The 23,355-nt window shown below is 44.1% G+C and overlaps 1 protein-coding gene across 1 annotated transcript in view; it reads left to right on the forward strand.

Moving 5' to 3' along the window:
• The window catches only part of LOC107296016, a gene marked incomplete at its 3' end in the record, with an annotated part of 149,851 nt that overhangs the window by 84,766 nt on the left and 41,730 nt on the right, over positions 1-23,355 (forward strand). The window contains 2 exon segments of the mRNA XM_029285959.1: positions 1-827; positions 18,009-18,702. Coding sequence (XP_029141792.1) covers positions 1-827; positions 18,009-18,702 — 1,521 coding nt within the window.

A 23,355-nucleotide genomic window follows, 5' to 3' on the forward strand; every position in this document is an offset into this window, starting at 1 on the left:
GCCATATAAATGCATGGAATGTGGAAAGACCTTCATTCATAGCAGTTACCTTAATTCCCACAAGAGGATCCACACAGGAGAGAAGCCATATCAATGTGCGGACTGTGGAGAGGGCTTTAGGTGGAATTGTGATCTTACTTCCCATAAAAGGATCCATACAGGGGAGAAACTGTATCAATGCATGGAGTGTGAAAAGACCTTCTGTAATTATAAGTCTCTAATAATCCATCAAAGGAATCACAAAGGAGAAAGACCTTATAAATGCATGGTGTGTGGAAAGACCTTTACTTGTAGCAGTAGTCTTAATTCTCACAAGAGGATCCACACAGGAGAGAAGCCATATCAATGCATGGAGTGTGGAAAGACCTTTAGTTTTAGCAGTCATCTTAATTGTCACAAGAGGAGTCACACAGGAGAGAAACCATATCAATGTGTGGAGTGTGGAGAGAGCTTTAGGTGGAATTCTAGTCTTACCTCCCATAAAAGGATCCACACAGGAGAAAATCCATATCAGTGTAGTGAGTGTGGGAAGAATTTTAGTGGGAGTCAAAGTCTGACCGTCCATAAAAGGATCCACACAGGTGAGAAACCATATAAATGCATGGAGTGCGGAAAGAGCTTTACTCATAGCAGTCATCTTAATTCCCATAACAGGATCCACACAGGAGAGAAGCCATATAAATGTGTGGAATGTGGACAGAGCTTTAGGTGGATTTCTGCTCTCGCCAGCCATAAAAGGACCCACACAGGGGAGAAACCATATCAATGCATGGAGTGTGGAAAGACCTTCTGTTATAATCAGTCTCTTATAAGACATCAAAGCAATCAGAAAGGAGAAAGATCTTATAAATGCATGGTGTGGAAAGACAGGACTTGAGAATCCACACAGGAGAGAAGCCATATAAATATGCAATGTGGAAAGGGCTTTAGAAAGAGTTGTGATCTCACTTTTCATAAAAGAATCTAAATGGGGGGGGGGGGACCCGTAATTTATGCCTTTAGTTCAGCTGCAGGAAACTTGTTCCTTCCAGTGCAAAAGCTTTAGAGAAGATAAAGGCAGCTCCCAGGATCTCTCATAGAAGCCCTTTAGAGCAGGGCTTTTCAACCTTTTCACCCATTGTACCACTTTTAGGATATGGCAACATCCGAGTACCACCAGTCGCCTAGCAAGGTGTCAAAAACTTGACCAAAAAAAAAAAAAGGAAAAAAGTGATGAAGTACAAGGAGTCCTCGACTTACAACAGTTCGCTTAGTGACTGTTCGAAGCTACAATGGCACTGAAAAAAGTGCCCCCCCAAGCCACAGTCGAGGAAGACACCTGCCTGCCCACCCGGCAGAGCTCTTCCTCCTGTCCGAGGTTTTCATTATTGTGAGCATTTCTGTTGAGGATTGGCAGTGGGGGGTGTTTGGTTTTTATTCCCCCCGTCTGCTGGGTGGTTGCAGCAGGTTTTGGTCACTTCAAATGTCCCTGGGACACTGTGACCGTCATAAATATGAACCAGTTTCCAAGCATCTGAATGTAAAACACAAGACCCTGGAGATGCTGCAACATTCCAGCTGATCGGTGCTTCTTCTGGGCTCAGCAGAAGTGCCAGGATCATTGCTGCTTTCCAACTGATTGGTGCTTCTTCAGGGCTCAGCAGAAGAACCAGGATCAGCACCGAGCTCCAGCTGACAGTCCTGAAGAAGCGCCTATCAGCTGGAAAGCGGCACTGATCCTGGCGCTTCCGCTGAGCCCTGACAGCCCTGCAGCTCCAGCCGTCTCTCGTTCAGGCTTGTGCGGTGCTGCCACCGGTTCAGCTCATTCCCCTCCCCCGCTACCACTTTTCTAGGATGGTCGCGTACCACCTGCCAGGTGCCAATGTACCACAGGCGGTACCCGTACCACTGGTTGAAAAGCCTTGCTTTAGAGCAGCGGTCATCAACATTTCCAGCTCTGCAGACTAACGGCAAGGAGGGAGAGCGGACTGTTTCACACACGTGTTTGTCCTGGCATGGCTGGGGATCCCTGTTTTAGAGGAGCTGAGGGTTTGATAATCTCAGCAAGAGGTGGCAAAAAATGACCGATGGAAAACTAATTTGTTGCCCTTTACATGGGGTTCCCTTGAAAAGTATCCGGAAGCTTCCATTCCTGCTGGAACTTCATTGGCTGCTTGTTTGCTTCTGGGGTCCAATTTAACATGCTGGTTGTCACTTTAAAGCCCTACATGACTTCGGATCAGATTATTTGAAGGACCCTATTCTGTCGGTTATATCTACCCAACCTTCCAGAAAGGGTAGGCAAGGAATTCCTCTCCTCAGGAAGCATATCTAGTGGAAACAAGAACGGCCTTCCCTGTGGTGTCTCCCTCCCTGTGGAACATCATCCCTGCAGAAATATGACAGCTCCCCATCTTTACACTCTTTCACAAGACCCTGAAGACCTGGTTTTTGCCAATGAGCCTTGGAAACCCAGATAGAATTCATCAAGTGACATGTAGACATGTAGAAAGAACATAATCAAGAAAACATAAATACTTCACAGGAGGAGATATATATAGTATACTGCAACTAATTCAAACAACAGTGACTTTAAACCACAAAGAAATCCAAAATAACTTTGAAAATATAAATCAATCTATTTCTAATTTAACTTTGCAACAAAAAAATTCCCAGACGACAACAAGAGAGAAGGAGCAGATAAAAGAGATAAATGGATATAGAATTGAGAATAGAGACTTAGGAATTTAACAAAATAAGAAAACATGATTTAATACTAGTGGAACAAAATTCATAAGAATTGAAAAAAACAACATCCCTTAAGACTACAAAATAAATCTGAGGACAAGAAAACAGATTGGGTAAAATGGACCGTAGAGATGTCAGGACAATCGGAGAGAAAGGAAATGATAAGAGAAGCGGAGAGAAAGAAAAAGAAAAAGATTTTCAACAAACATGGAAAGGCAGAAGCCCTGTACAAAGACACTTCACCTGATTTACTTTTTATATTTACAGCAACATTTACGAACATACGGAAAAACTTATTGATTCAGCAAAATACATTGATTAAGAAAGATACTAGGCAAAGGAAAAAGACTAAAGTGGAAACCAAGAAAATAGATGATGGGACTTACCAGAGAGAATACTTAAAAAAGAAACATTTGTTTGAATATGGTTAAAGAAATAGAAGAGTTTTGGAATATATATGTCATTCTAAGAGGGATGAATTCCCTAAATAATATAGTATGCTTTTTCCCCTTTTTTGTTCTCTTTCTTGATATGAGTAATATAAAAAAGTTGAAATGACTTAAAGGAAATGTTTTAGATACTTAAATGTGATTGAATTTAAGAAAATTATAATGGATAAAAATGTTTTGAATAAGAGTTAAAGGGCTAGATGACTAGATGTATTAAATGGAATGTTTAAAGATTAACATATTTTAACTATGGTTAAAAAGAATAAGAATTTTAGGAAATAAATTCCTTAAGAAATGTAAAAGTATGAGTTGGTTCATATGGAAAAATAGAGTTAAAATTTTAAATATAGTTAATTTTTGAGAAAATCCTAACCAGTAAGAATACCTAGAATTTGGTGGGAGAAACAAATTAAAATAAGGATTGTAACAGGATCTATGATAAGGCAACCAGAATGATTGGATAGAAAAGAAATATTATATTGATGTGATTATTATTTTTATGAATATTGGGGAAAAATATAAATTTATATCAAAACAATAAGAATTGTATTAACTCAATGTTTGCAAAAGAGGATATTTTGGGAAAAGAGGAAATCAACTAAAACCATTATGTGGATTATGGATTATAGAAATCAATTGTTAATGATTGTTTTACAAATGTAATCCAGACAACACACTGTTCACCAATTATTAAGTGATTTATGTGTTTTTTTAAAAAATCAATAAAATATAAGCACTGGTTCTATGTAAAAATCTGTAAAAACCTATGTAAAAATACACGAAACTTTTCATTATAATTGTGGGGAACGATACTTCAGTCTTTCAGAGCATCAGGCTACTTTGAAAATATTTATTCAAATATTGCTCACTGATGGTTCTGGATCAATAGGGTGAAAGGGCAAGTTTTAGTTTTGTAATCATAGCATTTTTTTTCATAACGGAAGACTGACAAGGTTCCTCCTCATATTGCCTGAATCATATTCCTTCTCAACACTTAAATAAAACATCATGTCTTTTTTTTTTATGGATTTATTTTTCACTATTTGCCTTCCTTCATTTTGTAATTCCACTTTTTCTCCAGGAACGTATGAGACTTTATCCTCCCAATCTTTATTTCTCTATCATGGCGCCTTTGCTTTGGGGTAAAATTTTTAAAAGATCCACAAGTCTGATCTTTTCCCTCATTTTGGAACTTTTGATGACTTTTTCATCAGAATCTTTTCCAGGATTATTTTCATTTATTACACGCTGCTTCTTGGCGCTTCCAACCGTCCTTGGCTGCCCAGAGATATGAATTTGAGAAGGCAGCTGTGATAATTGAACTCACTGAAGAAAAATCAATACAAATCTTTAATTTTCCTCAACCTGTCACTTTCCTCTCTGTCAGGAGGACCCTGATCTCCCCTCACTTCAGGGCTGAGTTTGCCATCAGCCACAAGACACAAGCTGGGTTTCATAGAGAGGCTCCTGTTCCTGGTCTTTTGACCACCCTTCCATTTCTGACAGGATTTGGCTCGTTTTTGAGGCCTCTGGGAATCCCTATAGCTGCTTTAGGGGAAAAAGTTTTTTGAGCCTCCACATAGAATCAGGGGTAGGCAACCTTGGCTCTTTTATGACTCGTGGACTTCAACTCCCAGAATTCCTGAGCCAGCATGGCTCAGCTTGGAAACCTCTCCCTTTCCCCTCAGCATGGCTGGCTGAGGAATTCTGGGAGTTGAAGTCCAGCAGTCATAAAAGAGCCAAGGTTGCCTACCCCTGGCCTAGATGATAGGAAACTTGGTTCTTTTATGACTCGTGGACTTCAACTCCCAGAATTCCTGAGCCAGCCTGGCTCAGCTTGGAAACCTCCCTTTCCCCTCAGCATGGCTGGCTCAGGAATTCTGGGAGTTGAAGTCCACGAGTCATAAAAGAGCCAAGGTGGCCTACCCCTGACATAGATTTTCTCAGTGTCCACTGGCATTTCGCACAAGATCCACCAGGGGGCTCCCTCGGTAGCCGTTGGAAGAGCCGGGCAGCTTTCGCCCGCCCTCCCCCGCATTGCAAGAGAACTGAGCATGCGCCCTCTGCCTCTTTCCCAAATCAAGAGGGTTGCGCGCTTCTCGAGTGTCTGATTCTGCCCCCCTCCCCGCTGAGGCTTTCTAGGGGAGCCAAGAGGCTGCAAGGAAGTCTTGCACGGATCGTGATTGAGACGTGACTCGAGGTTCAGTGATGCGGGAGGGGCTTTTCTCCCGCGCTGGATGCGGGCATGGAGACATGCAAAGCTTGGAGTCGTGGGAATGGGGGGGAGCCATTGGTCCCATGTTCCCCTGCCACCCCTGTGCATGCACGGGCCGGGCAGGGGAGAAAGCAAAGCTTCAGACCCTTCGCGTTGCCCCTCGGGGAAAAGGGGCAGCCATTTACACCCCCGGCCCCCCCATTTCGATGGGAAAACCTCTGCATGGGGAGAGACAGAGGAGAGGTCGGATTTGCAAAACAGAGATTTGTGCCTCCAAGTCAGTTTTGACTCCTGCAAATGTCTCGGCCCCGTTTTCAGAAAGGGGTTTCCCTCGCCTCTCCCTTCCCAGGTCGAGAGAAGGGATCTCTATCTAAGTCTCTCCTGCTGGCTTTGCATGCAAGGCTGGGACTCCGTGTGGAAGGAGTTGGGTGCCAGGTGTGCAAGGACTGAAACTCAGTTATCTGCTTTCCCGCCTTTCCCCATCATCCCCAGCTGGCTCAGCCAGCAAGTAAACAAGAAAGATGTTGCAGGAGGGAGGTGCACCTGAGTCTGAAATGCATCATTCACACAATGTGCCCGATTGGGCTCCTGTTTTTGTCAACCTTTGTAAAGCCTGGGTGTTCGAATTAATCGTTGATTTGTTTACTTATTAAATGGATTTAGACCAGTGGTTCTCAACCTGTGGGTCGGGATCCCATTTGGGGTCGATCGACCATTTCATGGGGATCGCCAAGCAAGGCTGTCCGCCATTTTTTTTGTCTGCCATTTTTTTTGTCCGCCATTTTTTCCCCCTTTTCCGGCGGGTGCCTTACCTCCCTTGGGCTGGGCCAGCTGGTGGTCGGCCTGCTCCGTCTCTGCTGCTTGCCAGCTACGCCTCGGCCAGCGCAGGGGGCGGAACCACGCATGCGCGGCACTCCCGGGCAGGGAAAGTCCTTGACTTACGACCGGTTGGGTAGTCCTCGACTTACGACCGGTTTAGTCCTCGACTTACGATCGGTTTAGTCCTCGACTTACGACCGGTTGGGGTCGCGGCATTAAAAAGGTTGAGAACCACTGGACTAGAGCAGTGGTGGTGAACCTATCGCACGCGTGCCAGAGGCGGCACTCCGAACCCTCTCTGTTGGCATGCGCACCACCACTGCCAGCAGCAGGTCCATCAGGCCGCCACCGCCGCCCGGGGCAGGAGTCCCACCCAGCACAAAGGAGGCGAAGCAGCCGACTAGCAAGCTCGAGTAGAGGTGGTAGAGCAGAGGTCACCAACCATTGTCCATTGGTGGACTGGAAGAAAAGGGAAAGGGAAGCATTTTACATGCGTGCATGCGTGCACGGGGCTGCGAGCAAGCCCTTGCTGCCTGCATGATACTCACTAGCCCTGCCCTGTTCTTACATGGTGCAGTGCCTTGTATCTGCCCCCCCCCCGCAGTGTGGTGGCGGCCGCCATTTTTGCGCCTTGCAGCAAGGTGGCCCATTTTTGTGACCTCAGTTTTTGCGTGCCAGAGGCGGCACTCAGAGGCGCCTCCCTGCCCCCCCTCCCCCCGAGGGCACCACAATGCTGATGCGGCCCTGGCATTTTGCAATAAATAAGCGAGTTTTGGGTTGCGGTTTGGGCACTCGGTCTCTAAAAGGTTCGCTATCGCTGGACTAGAGAGTTCCTCATGCCAATTGCTGTTTGTGACCTGGGACATTTATGGATTGGATTGTGCAAATGGTTGTTTTTATCTTTCTATGCAGCCATAGGAATGATATTAAATTATATTATACTTAGCCATAGAGAGACATTTGGTTCAGTGATGAAAGCACTAGGTTTAAAACCAGGTGATTAACTTCTAGTCCAGCCTTTGGCGTGAAAGCACTGAGCCCAACCCCCCCCCCCCCAGCCCCATCTGCTTCACAGGGCTGTTGTTCTGGGGAAAATAGTAAGAAGGAGCATTATGTAAAATTGCTTCCTAGAATAATTTATAAAAATAATACCGAAGGGATAAAAATTAAAATTAAATAAAAACTAGGAGGTAGAAATCCAACACATATTTAAATGTATTTTTCCAATATTTTGATAAACATTGATCACGAAGGGTTCTCTGCAATTTTCCCCATAGGAAGAGAGTTTAAGCTACCTAATTAGATTTTCCCCCTTCCCAGGCATTGGTGGGTTCATCCGAATTTCTTACTTTGATCTTTCCTTTCCTTTCCTTTCCTTTCCTTTCCTTTCCTTTCCTTTCCTTTCCTTTCCTTTCCTTTCCTTTCTTCTTTCCTTTCCTTTCCTTTCCATTCCTTTCCTTTCCATTCCTTTCCTTTCCTTGATAAGGATGCTGAATAGTTCAATTAATCACCCTAATAAACACCCAATGTTATTTGTTTTCCATTTCAGGTATGTAAGCTGGAAATCTTTTCTGGTTTCCTAACCAAATTTTCTGGAATCTGAAGTATCTTGTCTGGGAAGAGAGCTGAATGCCTTGGAAAATTTGGCCAGACCTCTTGTGAACAGAAAGATCTGTGGAGATCCATAAGTCTGTTTTGGAGCTGGATTAGAGACCAGAGAGAAGATGGAGGGACAACACTCAGCAGATGCAGAAGTTAGAAAAGACCCTCCAGCTGCTCAGCCTGGGAGCTGTGGGAAGAATGGGGCAATTCCTGGGCAGAAGAGCCAAGAAGACGAAGCCAAGAGTTCAGAGGTCCAATGTTGTCACTTCAGAAAAGTGCAGTTTCAGGAGGGGAGGGGACCCCGAGATGTTTGCACTCAGCTTCACTACCTTTGTTGTCAGTGGCTGCAACCAGAAAGACACACAAAGGCCCAGATGATGGACCTGGTGCTCCTGGAGCAGTTTCTGGCTGTCCTTCCACCAGAGATGGCAAAATGGGTGCGGGAGTGTGGAGCAGAGACCAGTTCCCAGGCAGTGGCCCTGGCCGAAGGCTTCTTGTTGAACCAGGAGTCGGAAAAGATGCAAGAAGAGTTGCAGGTGTGAGAATGTACTCTTAGCAGGTCTAAAGAGAATCACTCTGAATTTGTCGATTCCTTTCTGGCAGATTATTAATTCTCGACTTACGACCGGTTTAGTCCTCGACTTACGACCGGTTGGGGTCGCGGCATTAAAAAGGTTGAGAACCACTGTTCCAGAGGATATATTTGGGGCAATTCTTCCATTCTGTTTTGTGTTTCAGCAACGGACATTGGGATCTGCTAATTTGAAGGTGCAATATGGTAATTCATTTCTATCTCTCTGCTCTTTCTTTGTTTCTCGTATCACATCATGTCCAGAAATCTTTGGAAGCTGTGATCGAGTATCCCAAGGGGAGGAAAGATTCATTCAAATCTTCTCAAGAGCTGCTGTTCAGGGAGACCGTACACAAATATCAAAGTCAGGACACTACGCCAGGTAACAAAAGGTCTTTCTGTGCGATTTGAGATTTCAAAATTTACCTGATTCTTTTGCTCCTCTTGATTGGAATCTCTCTCTCTTCAACAAATCTGCTTCCACCATTTTTCTCTGTCTCTCAGAGAGTAGAAAGCTGTCCTTGGGATTTTTAGAGTCACCTCCTCTTTGTGGTGGAGCTGAAGGATTGGCTGAACCTCTGCTTCAGGTAAGGAGGAGTAAGATTGGAAAAGGTCCGTGAATCTTGGATGGATTTTATTCTGTTCTACAGTTTAATGTATGAAATGACTTTTTCTAAGTAATAAGAAGTTGACATCAGGTCATTGGACATTTATCCTCAGCTTAGCCTACCTTCTCCCTTCTGAGTGGATCCTTCGTAAGACGCTTTCTCCACCCCTCCTGCTTCGCCATCAGATTTCATTGAACCAACTATTTTCAGCATTGGGTCTCTTCCTTCTGTCTCCCAGTGTCATTCTCACACACTATTACAAAAAAAAAATGTTGTTTTTTTGCCTTTTGAAAAGCATCTTTGGGACAATCGTGACCTAGTGATTGAGAATCTCCGTAGGCATATACAGTACTATTACAAGCTCTTCCAACACATTCATGAAACCGTGGAGTTGGGGTGCATTTGTCCTTCATGGATAAAGTAAGACATTGGCAAATATATCAAGTGGGTTTTGCCAGTATTTTTCTCTGTCCACTTAGGAAGAATTGGAGCCACTGATAAGTCATGGATTTAAGGCCCAACTACCAATTGACCAAGAAGACTATTTTAGTTGGCTACACTGAAAGGCATTCCAAATAGTTCCAGTTTGATCAAACGTGATTTAGTTGCGCAATCAGCCCAAAGCGGTGAGATCTTACTCTGAATTCTGCAGAAGATGCCCATTTTGTTCACTGGATCTCTTTCCTAGAATTGGTGGAAAAAAAATTATCACATTATTTTTGGGATTAATTGGGTTTATAATCTCTATGATGATAAAAGGACCTATATCTTTTGGTCCTAGTTTTCTACTTGGTATTCTTAAATTCAGATATTTTGTGAATAGGTATATTTTATCTCCTACTTTAAACACTTTTTAAGTGGCTCGTTTCTTATCTGCCTGTTCTTTAATTTTTTTGTGTGCCTTTTCCAGAGCTTTGCCAAGTGCTTTTTATATTATCCATCCATGTATTTATATTATCCATCCATGTATTTAAAGTACTAGATGAGGGCATATCTTGAGGGACCTCAGGCATAACTACATATTCAATCTCAGAAATCACTTTAAAACGTGAAAACCCAGTACTGCTGTGTACTGCATGATTGTATGCCACTTCAGCAAAAGGTAATAAGTCTGCCAAATCATTCTGTTGATAATTTACACAACACCTTAAATATTGTTCTATCATTGCATTAGCTCTTTTAGCTGCAGCATTGGTACTTGAATGAAATCCAGAACTAAGATCCTGTGACGATCCTATTGATCACATGAACTCTCCAAAATCTTGCAGTGAACTGTATTCCTTTGTCTGTTATAATATGATTAGGCACTTCATGCAGCCTATATATATATATATATGGTGAACAAATATCTTGGCTAATTTCCTAACTGAGGGAAGCTTGGGACACGCTATGAAGTGTGCTTGTTTGGAGAATAAATCAACAATTGTCCACATAATATTTCCATCACTCTAATAATAATAATAATGATAAAGTTGGAAGGAACCTTGGAGGTCATCTAGTCCAACCCCCTGCTCAGTCAGGAAACCGTATACCATTTCGGACAAATGGCTGTCCAGTTTCTTCTTAAAAACTTCCAGTGTTGGCGCATTCACTGCTTCTGGAGGCAGGTTGTTCCACTGGTTAATTGTTCTAACTGTCAGGAAGTTTCTCCTTAGTTCTAGGTTGCTTCTCTCTGTGGTTAGTTTCCACCCGTTGCTTCTTGTCCTGCCTTCAGGAGCCTTGGAGAATAGCTTGACTCCCTCTTCTTTGGGGCAGTCCCTGAGATATTGGAACACGGCTATCATGTCCCCCCTCGTCCTTCTCTTCGTTAAACTAGACATACCCAATTCCAGCAACCGTTCCTTATATGTTTTAGCCTCCAGTCCCCTAATCATCTTTGTTGCTCTTCTCTATACTCTTTCTAGAGTCTCAACATCTTTTTTACATTGTGGTGACCAAAACTGGATGCAGTATTCCAAGTGTGGCCTTACCAAGGCCTTGTAAAGTGGTATTTTCACATGATCTTGATTCTATCCCTCTGTTAATGCAGCCTAGCACTGTGTTGGCTTTTTTTGGCAGCTGCAGCACACTGCTGGCTCATATTTAGGTGATTGTCCACCAGGACTCCGAGGTCCCTCTCACAGTTACTACTACTACTCTCTGGTAATTCCACTATGAAATCCATTGCTGTTTCTTCCTGGGGTCATTGAGGCTGGGCTACTGATTGAAATAAGCCTGGGGTTTTCCCAGGTAACCACTTCATCGATGCGCAAACTGTGCAACTAGTTTATTAATTGCATGAACACTGCAGGGGCTCCTTGTAGTCCAAAAGGCATTACTTTGAATTGATAATAGCATAAAGGGCAATTAAAGGCTATATTCCACTCATCTCCATTAATCCGTACTCAATAATAGGCTTCTCTCAGGTCTAATTTTGTAAAAAAAAAAAATCCCTTTGGATAAATGTCCTAGCCAGCATATCTTTCATAAGGGGATACATGTTTTCTACTGATTTGGCGTTGAGATTTTTTAAACCAACACATATTTTAAGACCCCCCCATCCTTCTCCCTGAATAAAATAGGGGCGGCCATTTTAGATTTTGCAGATTGAATGAAACCTCAAGCCAGGTTTTTATCTAAAGACCCTCTGAGCTCTTCCATTTCTTTTGGTGTCATAGCATACTTTTTTGGTTTAGGAAATTTGGAATTATTTCAGTGGCACAGTCCGATGGCCGACGAAGGGGGAGAATGTCCGATTCCTTTTCACTAAATACTTCCATTAAATCTTTGTATTCAGCAGGCACTGTGTGCTCTAACAGTTTGGCTGCTTTTTGTGTATTCCCTTCTCTCATTTTCACTTTCTTAACCACAGGCACACAGTGACTAAGTGGCACCTCCTGTGGTTTTTGTTGGCTGACTGCTCTATCCCTTGATTGCCATTTGTTGTCATTCCAATCTATAAGTGGATTCCTTTTCTTTAGCCAGGCTAAGCCTAAAATCATCCTTTCAGTCCTTCCAGGGGCTACAATAAAACAAACGATTTCAGTATGCTTGCCGAACTTTATAGTCACTGATTCAGTGAGGTAATTTGCAGGTTCTCCCCTCCAGGGGAGACTCATCTAAGCAACATCTAACTGTTGCTTTAACTTTCTAAGACGCAGTCCAACTTTTTTTTTTTACTGTGGGCAAGCTGATGACACACCTAGTGCAGCCTGAGTCCAGTAGGACAGTAAGGGTCTCCTTTACTCCTGAAGAAGGTACAAACAATTCTACTTTGGTAGTCATAGGGTCATCCTCCCCTTCACTGTCCCTGTCATAGGAAACCAATCCTTGTTTCTCTGAGGCTGGAGTTCTGCCCCCTTCCCCTGAGACCTGTTGAGCCACTATAATAATAATAATAATAATAATAATAATAATAATANTTGCTTCTTGTCCTGCCTTCAGGCGCTTTGGAGAATAGCCTGACTCCCTCTTCTTTGTGGCAGCCCCTGAGATAGTGGAACACTGCTATCATGTCCCCCCTCGTCCTTCTCTTCGTTAAACTAGACATACCCAATTCCAGTAACCGTTCCTTATATGTTTTATCCTCCAGTCCCCTAATCATCTTTGTTGCTCTTCTCTGTACTCTTTCTAGAGTCTCAACATCTTTTTTACATCGTGGTGACCAAAACTAGATGCAGTATTCCAAGTGTGGCCTTAGCAAGGCCTTGTAAAGTGGTATTAACACTTCACGTGATCTTGATTCTATCCCTCTGTTAATGCAGCCCAGCACTGTGTTGGCCTTTTGGTTTTTTTGGTTTTCTCCTGTCTGGATTATAGTCACCATCCTCTGGAGAGAACTATCTCTGTGAGGCAACCCTTCCTTGGTCTTCTTTTCCATTGCAGAACTCAAAATGTACTACCGTGTTTCCCCGAAAATAAGACCCGGGCGTATATTTTTTTTCCCTCCAAAAGAGGCACCAGGTCTTATTTTCGGGGGATGTCTTACCTTAGGACTGCTGCAGCCAGGCGTCTCGCGCTGTTGTCCAACTTCTGCTGCCACACGCCACAGGGTGCATCGTGCCTGCTGCTGCTTGTGGCAGGCCACGTGACGCTTTTGCACCGGTGCTGCCGATTGTCTGCGCCATGGCACAACACATCAGGCAGCCTGCTGTGAGCAGCGGCACTGGTGCAATGTGCCATGTGGCATGTGGCCTCAAGCAGCCGCAGAAGTTGGATAGCAGTGCGACAAGCCTGGCTACGGCGTTCCTAAGGTTCCTAACCCCTGTCCTAGCTTGATTTTATGCGTGCGCCTTGCCCTAAAACTAGGGGTTATTTGGGGGGTAGGGCTTATATTAGATGCACAGGTAAAAATCAAGGTAGGGATTATTTTCATGGTAGGTCTTATTTTCAGGGAAACACCGTAGCACTCCTGGGAAATAAATCCAGGTAGGATGCAATATTTAGGAGAGTTAGTTTAATGTGAGCCTCCAGTTCGGGTATCCAAATAAAGTCTAGGATTTCTTTCATTTCTGCAAATCTTACTGGTTTATTGAATATATGACATGGTGTAAGCGAAGGAAAACCAATTCTGAAATCCCAGGACATCTAATCAAAGCATATAACAATGACATTCCCAGCCAAACCTCCCAGATGTCCACATAGTTCATGTAAACATCTTCTCGGTTGTTTTAAGAACCTTCTGTTACCTTCTCCACTGCGGTTAGCATGTTCTTGAAAAGTTTCCAGACATTGTTGTCTCAACAAAAGTATGCAGAAATGGAGAAGTTTCATTCCTCTAACTAAGCCATTTGAAGCCCCATTTCCACCCCACCCCACCCCTTACTCTAATAACAAGATGAAAATAAGGCAATGTAGCTGCCAAGTTTTCACTCTTCACACTTGTTTTCTTGTTCAGGATGTTGTGTCTTTTGAGGATGTGGCTGTGCATTTCTCCAAGGAGGAGTGGTCTCAACTGGATGCTGACCAAAAAGCACTTCACAGAGAAGTCATGCTGGAGAATTCCAGGAATCTGGCTTCTCTGGGTAAGAATCCCTATCTGTGCTCAGAAACATACAGAAGGGGCTTAAATGTTATTTCTCATTTAAATATATATATATATTTATTAACAATGCATTCAGAATGTATTCAGACCCCTTTCACTTTTGTCAATTTTGTTATCCTGCAGCCTGATTCTATAGTTGGTAAAATTCACATTTTTTCCTCATTAATCTAGATCAGGGGTAGGCAACCTTGGCTCTTTTATGACTCGTGGACTTCAACTCCCAGAATTCCTGAGCCAGCCATGCTGAGGGGAAAGGGAGAGGTTTCCAAGCTGAGCTATGCTGGCTCAGGAATTCTGGGAGTTGAAGTCCACGAGTCATAAAAGAGCAAAGGTTGTCTACCCCTAATCTAGACTCAGTAGCTGATAATGACAGAGTAAAAACAGAATTTTAGAAATGTCTGTAAATTTATTAAAAAGAAAAAACTGAAATATCACATTGGCATAAATATTCAGGTCCTTCGCTCAGTACTTTGTTGAAGCACCTTTGGCAGAAATTTGTTGGCAGAGTACTTTGTTGAAGCACCTTTGGCAGCCTCGAGTGTTTTTGGGTATGACGCGACAAGCTTTCCACACCTTGATTGAGGAATGGGATGACTCGACGCAGCTAACTCATCGTGGCGTCGAGTCATCATTGACCCCCCTGGATTGGGGGATTTTCTGCCATTTTTCCTGATAAAACCTCTCAAGCTCCTTCAGTTGGATGGAGATTATCGGTGCACAGCTGTTTTCAGGTCCCTCCAGAGATGTTCATAAGGTTCAAGTCAGGGCTTTGGCTTGGCCACTCTAGGACTTTCACAGAGTTGTCCCTAAGCCACTCCTGTGTTGTCTTGGCTGTGTGCTTGGGATCATTGTCATGTTGGAAAGTGAACCTTCTGTCTAGTTTGAGGTCCTGAGCACGATGGAACAGGTTTTCATTGAAGATATCCCTGTGTTTTGCTCCGTTCAGTTTTCCCTCAATCCTGACCAGTCTCCCAGTCCCTGCTGCTGAAAAACGCCCCCACAGCATGATGCTGCCACCACTATGATTCACTGTTGGGATGGTATTGGGCAGGTGATGAGCGGTTTCCTCCAGACATAAGGTTTAGAATTGAGGCCAAAAAGTTCAATCTTGGTTTCGTCAGACAAGAGAATCTTGTTCCTCACAGTCTGAGAATCCTTCAGGTGCTTATTTGCAAACTCCATGTCTTTTGCACTGAGGAGAGGCTTCCGTCTAGCCCAGTGATGGCGAACCTTTTAGAGACTGAGTGCCCAAACTGCAACCCAAAACCCACTTATGCATCGTCGAGTGCCGTGTGGGTGTGGCCCATTGGCTGGGCATGGCCCATTGGCTGGGCATGGCTGCGGTGGTAACGGCAGACTGGGTTGGATTAAAAAGTTCAATCAATCAATTCCAACTTTGCAAGATCTTTTTTTTTCTCGCGAGAAGTTGAAATTGACTGATTGAACCTTTTTTTTTTTTTTTGCACATGGCGACGGAGGCCTAAAGTGAAAAGGTTTTATAAAACCCAGCTGCAGGCCTAGGACTGAGGCGACGGTGCACATGCCCACAGAGAGGGCTCTGAGTGCCGCTTCTGGCACCCGTGCCATAGGTTCGCCACCACTGGTCTAGCCACTCTGCCATAAAGCTCAGATTGGTGGAGGGCTATAGTGATGGTTGTCCTGGAAATCTGTCTCATCTCCACACTGGATCTCTGGAGCTCAGTCAGAGTGACTATCGGATTTTTGGTCACCTCTCTTACCAAGTGTCAAGATTCCGACAGAGACAAATAAAGCAGAACTCCGAGGCTTGCAGTCCTCAAAGAACATGTTTATTAGTTACAAAGTATTGGCACTTTAAAAGTGAAACCAAGTCTGAAGGCACGCGTAACAATTCCCCAATACCAAATTAAGAAATCCCACCCCTAAGGCTGTGCAAGCAACTATGTTCCTCGATACATCTTCTTGGCGGGCTTTTTACGTAACGCCCTGCAGTTTTGGAAGTAGCCGATGACCTTGGTTCCCATGGGATAAAACTTTATTTAGACTAGCGAAGCACCTGGCAACCCCCCTCCCTCCTTTCTATGTGTCAACCGAAAATGAATAGGGAAAATGGCTACAGCCATGCTCATTTTTAAAGTTGATACTAAGGCCCTTCACCCACAATTGCTCAGTTTGACTGAGTGACCAGCTCTTGGAAGAATCCTGGTTGTGCCAAACCTCTCCCATTTGAGAATTATGGAGGCCACTGTCCTCTTAGGAACCTTCAGTGCAGCAGAAATTTTATTGTAGTCTTTATTGTAGCAATAATCCTGTCTCTGAGCTCTAAAGGCAGTTTAGAGGCTTTTGGCCTCATGGCTTTTGGCCTGCTACAGCAGACATGTCAAACTCGCGACGTCACGTGACGTTGCGCAATGTATTGGAGCTTTTTCGCCATTGCTGGCAATGGGGTGGGCGCAGCTCCGGTATGATGAAACTGGCCCACGGGCCTGCAGTTTGACACCCCTGTGCTACAGTATGCATTATCAGCTGTGAGGGCTTCTATAGGGAGCTGTGTGCCTTTTCAAATCAGGTCCAATCAATTTAATTTACCACAGGTGGACTCCAATCAAGTGTAGAAACATGTCAGCAAGGATCAAGAGAAATGGGAGGAACCTGAGCTAAATTTCAAGTGTTGTTGCAAAGGGTCTGAATACTTATGCCAATGTGATATTTCAGTTTTTTCTTTTTAATACATTTACAAATATTTCTAAAATTCTGTTTTCACTTTGTCATTATGGGGTACTGAGTTTAGATTAATGAGAAAAAAAATGTAGAGTCAGGCGGCAGCATAACAAAATTGACAAAAGCGAAGGGGGTTTGAATATTTTCTGAACGTACTGCATATATACTTCTTTTATTATTTGTAAATAATAAAGGCAGCGGACATACGGAATATTCCTTCCTTCTGTTCTCCCTACAACAACCGCCCTGTGACATGGGTTGAGCTGAGAGAGACTGGCCCAAAGTCACCCAGCCAACATTCAGGTCTAAGGCAGAACTAGTACTCCCAGTTTCTAACCTGGAGCCTTAACCATTGGACCAAACCTACTTTACGGGAAATGAAATTTATTAAAATAAAAACTGGAAAACTGCATAGCCTCCCTTTTTACATAAAGGAAATCGTTACTGCTCTCTGCTCGTAAAATACAAAATACTCATTTCATACAAGATATTAGCAAGAATCTGAGGGGTAGGCTGCACGTAGGGATGGTGTGGCCTCTATTGAACAAGATCCAACTTTCCAGGTTTCCGTATTCACTCCTGAACCTGGTCACTGGGTTCTTGATGGCCTGAGCTGTTATAACCAAGACTGGATGAGCCCTGAAAGGGATGTTCCCCACTTAGAGATGTGTACCAAGTTTGGCATTAGCCTAAGTTGAGGATGGGGAGCTATTGCCATCCAGAATTGGTTTGAAAGATTCTGCTCTTCAGACAAGTGGAGATGAGACTCTTATTGAAGTCGGGAGCTAGCAGATATGTTGCTGCTCCAGCATGATACAGTGTCCAATGCACTTCAGGAGTTTGTGGCACCACGGAATAGTCCCAGGTCAAAGATTAGATCAGGGTTGTGTCTTAGGTTTGTTATGATGTGATCCAATTCTGATATAAGAGGATCAGTAGGGATAGACTTGGAAATGGGTCTTTGTCAAAATCTTAGCTTGGAATCTTCATGTTTGCCAACAAAATAGCCAAAAAAAAGATATTGATGATTCTTTGGGTAAATTTCAGAAGAAAAGGTTTGATTGTTGCCCTATTCTTGCTACAGTTTTTTTTCCTTTCTCTCCCCCCCCCCAAGGCTTCAATGGGCAAGAGAATAAAAATTGCAAGGAGGAATGCCAAGTGATCCATTCGAAAAGGGGAAAAGGGAAATTTGCAGATCAGGTGCAAACCAAGAGTGACGAAACAAATCGATCACAAAGTGGAATTAAAAAAGGCTTTCCTCGGGTCAGTTGGCTTCCTAACCGTACAAGCATTGATACAGGAGAAAAATCATACAAATGCTCGGAGTGTGGTAAGAGCTTTAATAAATCTGATCATCTCATTTCCCACAAAAAGACACATTCAGCACAGAAACAATTTACTTGCAGGGAGTGCGGAAAGACCTTCTGTAATAATCAGTCTCTTAGACGTCATGAAAGGAGTCACACGGGAGAACGACCTTATCAATGCATGGAGTGTGGAAAGACCTTTACTCATAGCAGTAGCCTCAATTCCCATAAGAGGATCCACACTGGAGAGAAGCCATATCAATGCATGGAGTGTGGAAAGACCTTCTGTTATTCTCAGTCTCTTATAATCCATCAGAGGAATCACAAAGGAGAAAGACCTTATAAATGCACGGAGTGTGTAAAGACTTTTACTTGTAGCAGTAGCCTTAATTCCCACAAGAGGATCCACACAGGAGAGAAGCCTTATCAATGCATGGAGTGTGGAAAGGGTTTTCGCAGGAGTCATCATCTCGCCTCCCATAATAGGGTCCACACGGGAGAGAAGCCTTATCGATGCATGGAGTGTGGAAAGGGTTTTTGCAGGAGTCATCATCTCGCCTCCCATAATAGGGTCCACACGGGAGAGAAGCCTTATCGATGCATGGAGTGTGGAAAGGGTTTTAGCAGGAGGTGTCATCTCGCCTCCCATAATAGGGTCCACACGGGAGAGAAGCCGTATTGATGCATGGAGTGTGGAAAGACTTTTACTTATAGCCATAATCTTAATTCCCACAAGCAGTGCCACAGAGAGAAAGTGTAGTGTGTGTGGGAAGAATTTTACTAGGAGTCAAAGTCTGGCTGTCCATAAAAAGATCCATACAGGAGAGAAACCATAGAAATGTATAGAGCAGTGGTTCTCAACCTTCCTAATGCCGCGACCCTTTGATACAGTTCCTCATGTTGTGGCGACCCCCAACCCCCCATCCAGCTGGCCGGGGAGGGGGCAGGAAGGCTGCTCCGCCGGCTCCGCCCAGCCTGGTTGGAGAAGTGCCATTTCTCTCTCTCTTTCCTCTCTTTCTTTCTTTCCTCTCTCTTTCTCTTTCTTCCCTTTCTCTTTCTTCTCTCTCTCTTTCCTCTTTCTCTCTTTCCTCCCTTTCTCTTTCTCTCTTTGCTCTCTTTTCCTGTTTCTTTCCTCTCTTTCTCTTTCCTCGTTCTCTCTTTCCGCTCTCTTTCCTCTCTTTCTCTTTCCTCTCTCTCTCTCTTCTCTTTCTCTTTCCTCTCTCTCTTCTCTTTCTCCCTCTTTCCTCTCTTTCCCTCTTTCCTCTCTTTTTCTCTTTCCTTTCTTTCTCTTTCCTCCCTTTCTCTTTCTTCTCTCTCTCTTTCCTCTTTCTCTTTCCTCCCTTTCTCTTTCTCTCTTTGCTCTCTTTTCCTGTTTCTTTCCTCTCTTTCTCTTTCCTCGTTCTCTCTTTCCGCTCTCTTTCCTCTCTTTCTCTTTCCTCTCTCTCTCTCTTCTCTTTCTCTCTCTTTCCTCTCTCTTCTCTTTCTCTCTCTTTCCTCTCTCTTTCCCTCTTTCCTCTCTTTTTCTCTTTCCTCTCTCTTTCTCTTTCCTCCCTTTCTCTTTCTTCTCTCTCCTCTTTCTCTTTCTCTCTTTCCTCCCTCTTTCTCTTTCTCTCTTTGCTCTCTTTTCCTGTTTCTCTCTTTCCTCTCTTTCCTCTTTCTCTCTTTCCGCTCTTTCCTCTCTTTCTCTTTCCTCTCTCTTCTCTTTCTCTCTCTTTCCTCTCTCTCTTCTCTTTCTCCCTCTTTCCTCTCTCCCTCTTTCCTCTCTTTTTCTCTTTCCTCTCCCCTTCTTCCTTCCCGGCAGCCTGGACTCCGGCGCGCCTTCCCGGCCAGCGGGTCCAATGGTCAGGCTGGCTGGGGATCGCAGGGGCTGGTCTCCCTCGGGCCGCGGCTTGCGGGAGGGCTGGCCCGCTCAGCAGAGCCTCCAGCAAGCCGCTCCCAGCAGGGATCCCAGGGCTTCCCCGGGCGGCTCCAAGGCCACGAGGCCCTGGCCGCACTTCTCCCAGGGGGTGGGGCCCCCGGGCGCAGGGCCAATCAGGAGCCCTGCAGGAGGTAAGTCCGCCTGAGAGAGAGAGAGAGAGAAGGGAAGCGAAAGTGCCTCTCTGTCTCTCTCTCTGCAAATGGCGGAGGAGGCCGTGCGGAGACGGATAGAGGGGCGGTGTCTCGGTTCCTAAGACCATCGGAAATATGTGTTTTCCGATGGTCTTAGGCGACCCCTGTGAAAGGGTCGTTCGACCCCCCCAAAGGGGTCGCATCCCACAGGTTGAGAACTGCTGGTATAGAGTATGGAAAGAACTTTCCTAATAGCAGTTGTCTTCATTCCCACAAGAGGAGCCACATAGAAGTCATAGGGCTTTAGAAAGAATTGTGATCTTATTTCCCATAAAACAGTGGTTCTCAACCTTTTTAATGCCGCGACCCCAACCTGTCGTAAGTCGAGGACTAAACCGGTCGTAAGTCGAGGACTAAACCGGTCGTAAGTCGAGGACTAAACCGGTCGTACGTCGAGGACTACCCAACCGGTCGTAAGTCGAGGACTTTCCCTGCCCGGGAGCGCCGCGCATGCGTGGTTCCGCCCCCTGCGCCGGCCGAGGCGTAGCTGGCAAGCGGCAGAGACGGAGCAGGCCGACCACCAGCTGGCCCAGCCCAAGGGAGGTAAGGCACCCGCCGGAAAAGGGGAAAAAATGGCGGACAAAAAAAAATGGCGGACAGCCTTGCTTGGCGACCCCCGTGAAATGGTCGATCGACCCCAAATGGGGTCCCGACCCACAGGTTGAGAACCACTGCCATAAAAGGATCCATACAGGGGGGAAAAAAACCATATGAATGCATGGTGTGTGGAAAGAGCTTTACAAGGAGTAATGTTCTAACTTGCCATAGAAGGATCCCCACACGGGAGAAACCATATCAATAATGCAGGTGTGGGAAGAGCTTCCATAGAAATATAGGTAGTCCTTGGTTTATGACGGCAATTGAGCCCACAATTCCCATTGCTAGGTGAGACAGTTGTTTAGTGAGTTTTGCTCCGTTTTAGGATTTTTTTTCTTGTTGCATTTATTAAGTGAATCACTGCAGTGGTTAAGTTAGTTAACACTGTTGTAAAATGATGCTGGCTTCCCCGTTGGCTTTGCTTGTCAGAAGCGCACAAAAGGAGATCACATGACCCAGGGACCCTGCAACTGTCATGAATCACTTGTCAAGCATCTTTGATCAGTTTGATCAAAGGGACCATGGGGACGCTGCAACGGTTTTAAGTGTGGAAAACGGTCGTAAGTCACTTTTCCAGGGCTGCTGTAACTTTGAACAATCACTAAATGAACCGTTGTAAATTGAGGACTATATAGTTGTCTAAAATCTCATGCAAGGACCATTTGAGTAAACAAATAAATTGTAAACCTTCTTAGATGTGCATGCATAAATTGCCTTTCTAGTGCAAACCAGAACGAGGTGGATCCTTAATCTTGCTTGTGGGTTTTGCCAAGTTCAAATAGTCAAAGGTCTTCTCCCCATGTAGAAATATTTCTCACTGTTTTTCATTATATTTTTTCAAATATTCCAAAATATCAAACACAAGTATCACATTCTTCCAATTATCTTTTAGGTAAAAAAAAATCCACACCTTTATTAGATATTAGAGCAGTGTTTCTCAACCTTGACAATTTTAAGGCATGTGGACTTCAACTCCCAGAATTCCACAGCCACCATTGCTGGCTGTAGAATTCTGGGAGTTGAAGTCCACATGCCTTAAAATTGTCAAGGTTGAGAAACACTGTATTAGAGAGAAGCAATCTAAAACTAAGGAGAAACTTCCTGACAGTGAGAACAATTAACCAGTGGAACAACCTGCCTCCAGAAGCGGTGAATGCTCCAACACTGGAAGTTTTTAAGAAGAGACTGGACAGCCATTTGTCCGAAATGGTATAGGGTTTCCTGCCTGAGCAGGGGGTTGGACTAGATGACCTTCAAGGTCACTTCCAACTTTATTATTATTATTATTATTATTATTATTATTATTATTATTATTATTATTATTATTATTATTATTATTGCTCACTGATGGTTCTGGATCAAACAGGTGAAAGGGCATTAATTTTGGTTTTGTAATCATATCAATTTTTTTCATAATAGAAGACAGATTGGACTTAGAGCCTTGATAAATAAAGAAACGGGCTGAAAAGAATGAAGCCAGAATGAGAAGTTAAGGCCATTCTTTTAAAATTGTTTCTTAACCACAATTTCCCCTCCGTCCTTTCTTTCACTAATTGTAGCTAAATCTTTTTTTCTTGAACTGTCACCTCCAAATCTAGACTAAACCAGTGAAATCTTCACTTATTTTTCAGCATTTGCCTTCCTTCATTTTGTAATTTCACTTTTTCTCCAGTCACATATGAGACTTTATTCTCCTAATCTTCATTTCTCCATCATGGCACCTTGTTTTGAGGTAAAAAAATTTAAAAGATCCACATGTTTGAGCTTTCTCTCCATTTTGAAACTACTTTTGATCACTCTTTTTTCACGGGATCTTTTCTTCAGGATTATTCTCATTATTACAGGCTGCCTTTGATGTTTCCAAGTCTCCTTGGCTGCCCAGAGGCGTGCATTTGAAAAGGCAGTTGTAATAATTGAACTCCCTAAAGAAAAATCAATACAAATCTTAATTTCCCTCAACCTGTCCCTTTCCTCTCTGTGTTTCTGTCAGGCCCCTGATCTCCCCTCACTTCAGGGCTGAGTTTGCCATCAGCCACAAGACACAAACAGTGTTTCATACAGAAACTCCTGTTCCTTTTCTTTCAGACTGTCCTGCCATTCCTGACAGGATTTTGCTAATTTTTGAGGCCTCTGGGAATCCCTGCAGACCCTTCAGAGAGGTTGCTCTTGAGGAAAATGTTTTTGAGTTTCCACAGAGATTTTCTCAGTGTTCACAAAGGTCACAGATGTTTCTTAGACATTAAAAAAGAGGAAACTCTAGAAACTGCCGCCTGCTGGAGACGCCACTTTTTGTCTAGATCAGAGGTAGGCAACCTCGGCTGCTGACTCAGGAATTCTGGGAGTTGACGTCCATGAGTCATAAAAGAGTCGAGGTTGTCTACTCCTGGTCTAGATAGGCAATGTTTTGTTGTTGTTAGTTGCGAAGTCGTGTCCGACCCATCGCGACCCCATGGACAACGTTCCTCCAGGCCTTCCTGTGCTCTACCATCTTCTGGAGTCCATTTAAGCTCCCGCCTACTGCTTCAGGGACTCCATCCAGCCACCTCATTCTCTGTCGTCCCCTTCTTCTATTGCCCTCCATCTTTCCCAGCATGAAGCTCTTCTCCAGTGAGTCCTTCCTTCTCATTA

The sequence above is a fragment of the Protobothrops mucrosquamatus genome, unplaced genomic scaffold (genome assembly GCF_001527695.2).
Source record: "Protobothrops mucrosquamatus isolate PMUCROS unplaced genomic scaffold, P.Mucros_1.0 scaffold2602, whole genome shotgun sequence".
Classification (NCBI taxonomy): Eukaryota; Metazoa; Chordata; class Lepidosauria; order Squamata; family Viperidae; genus Protobothrops; species Protobothrops mucrosquamatus.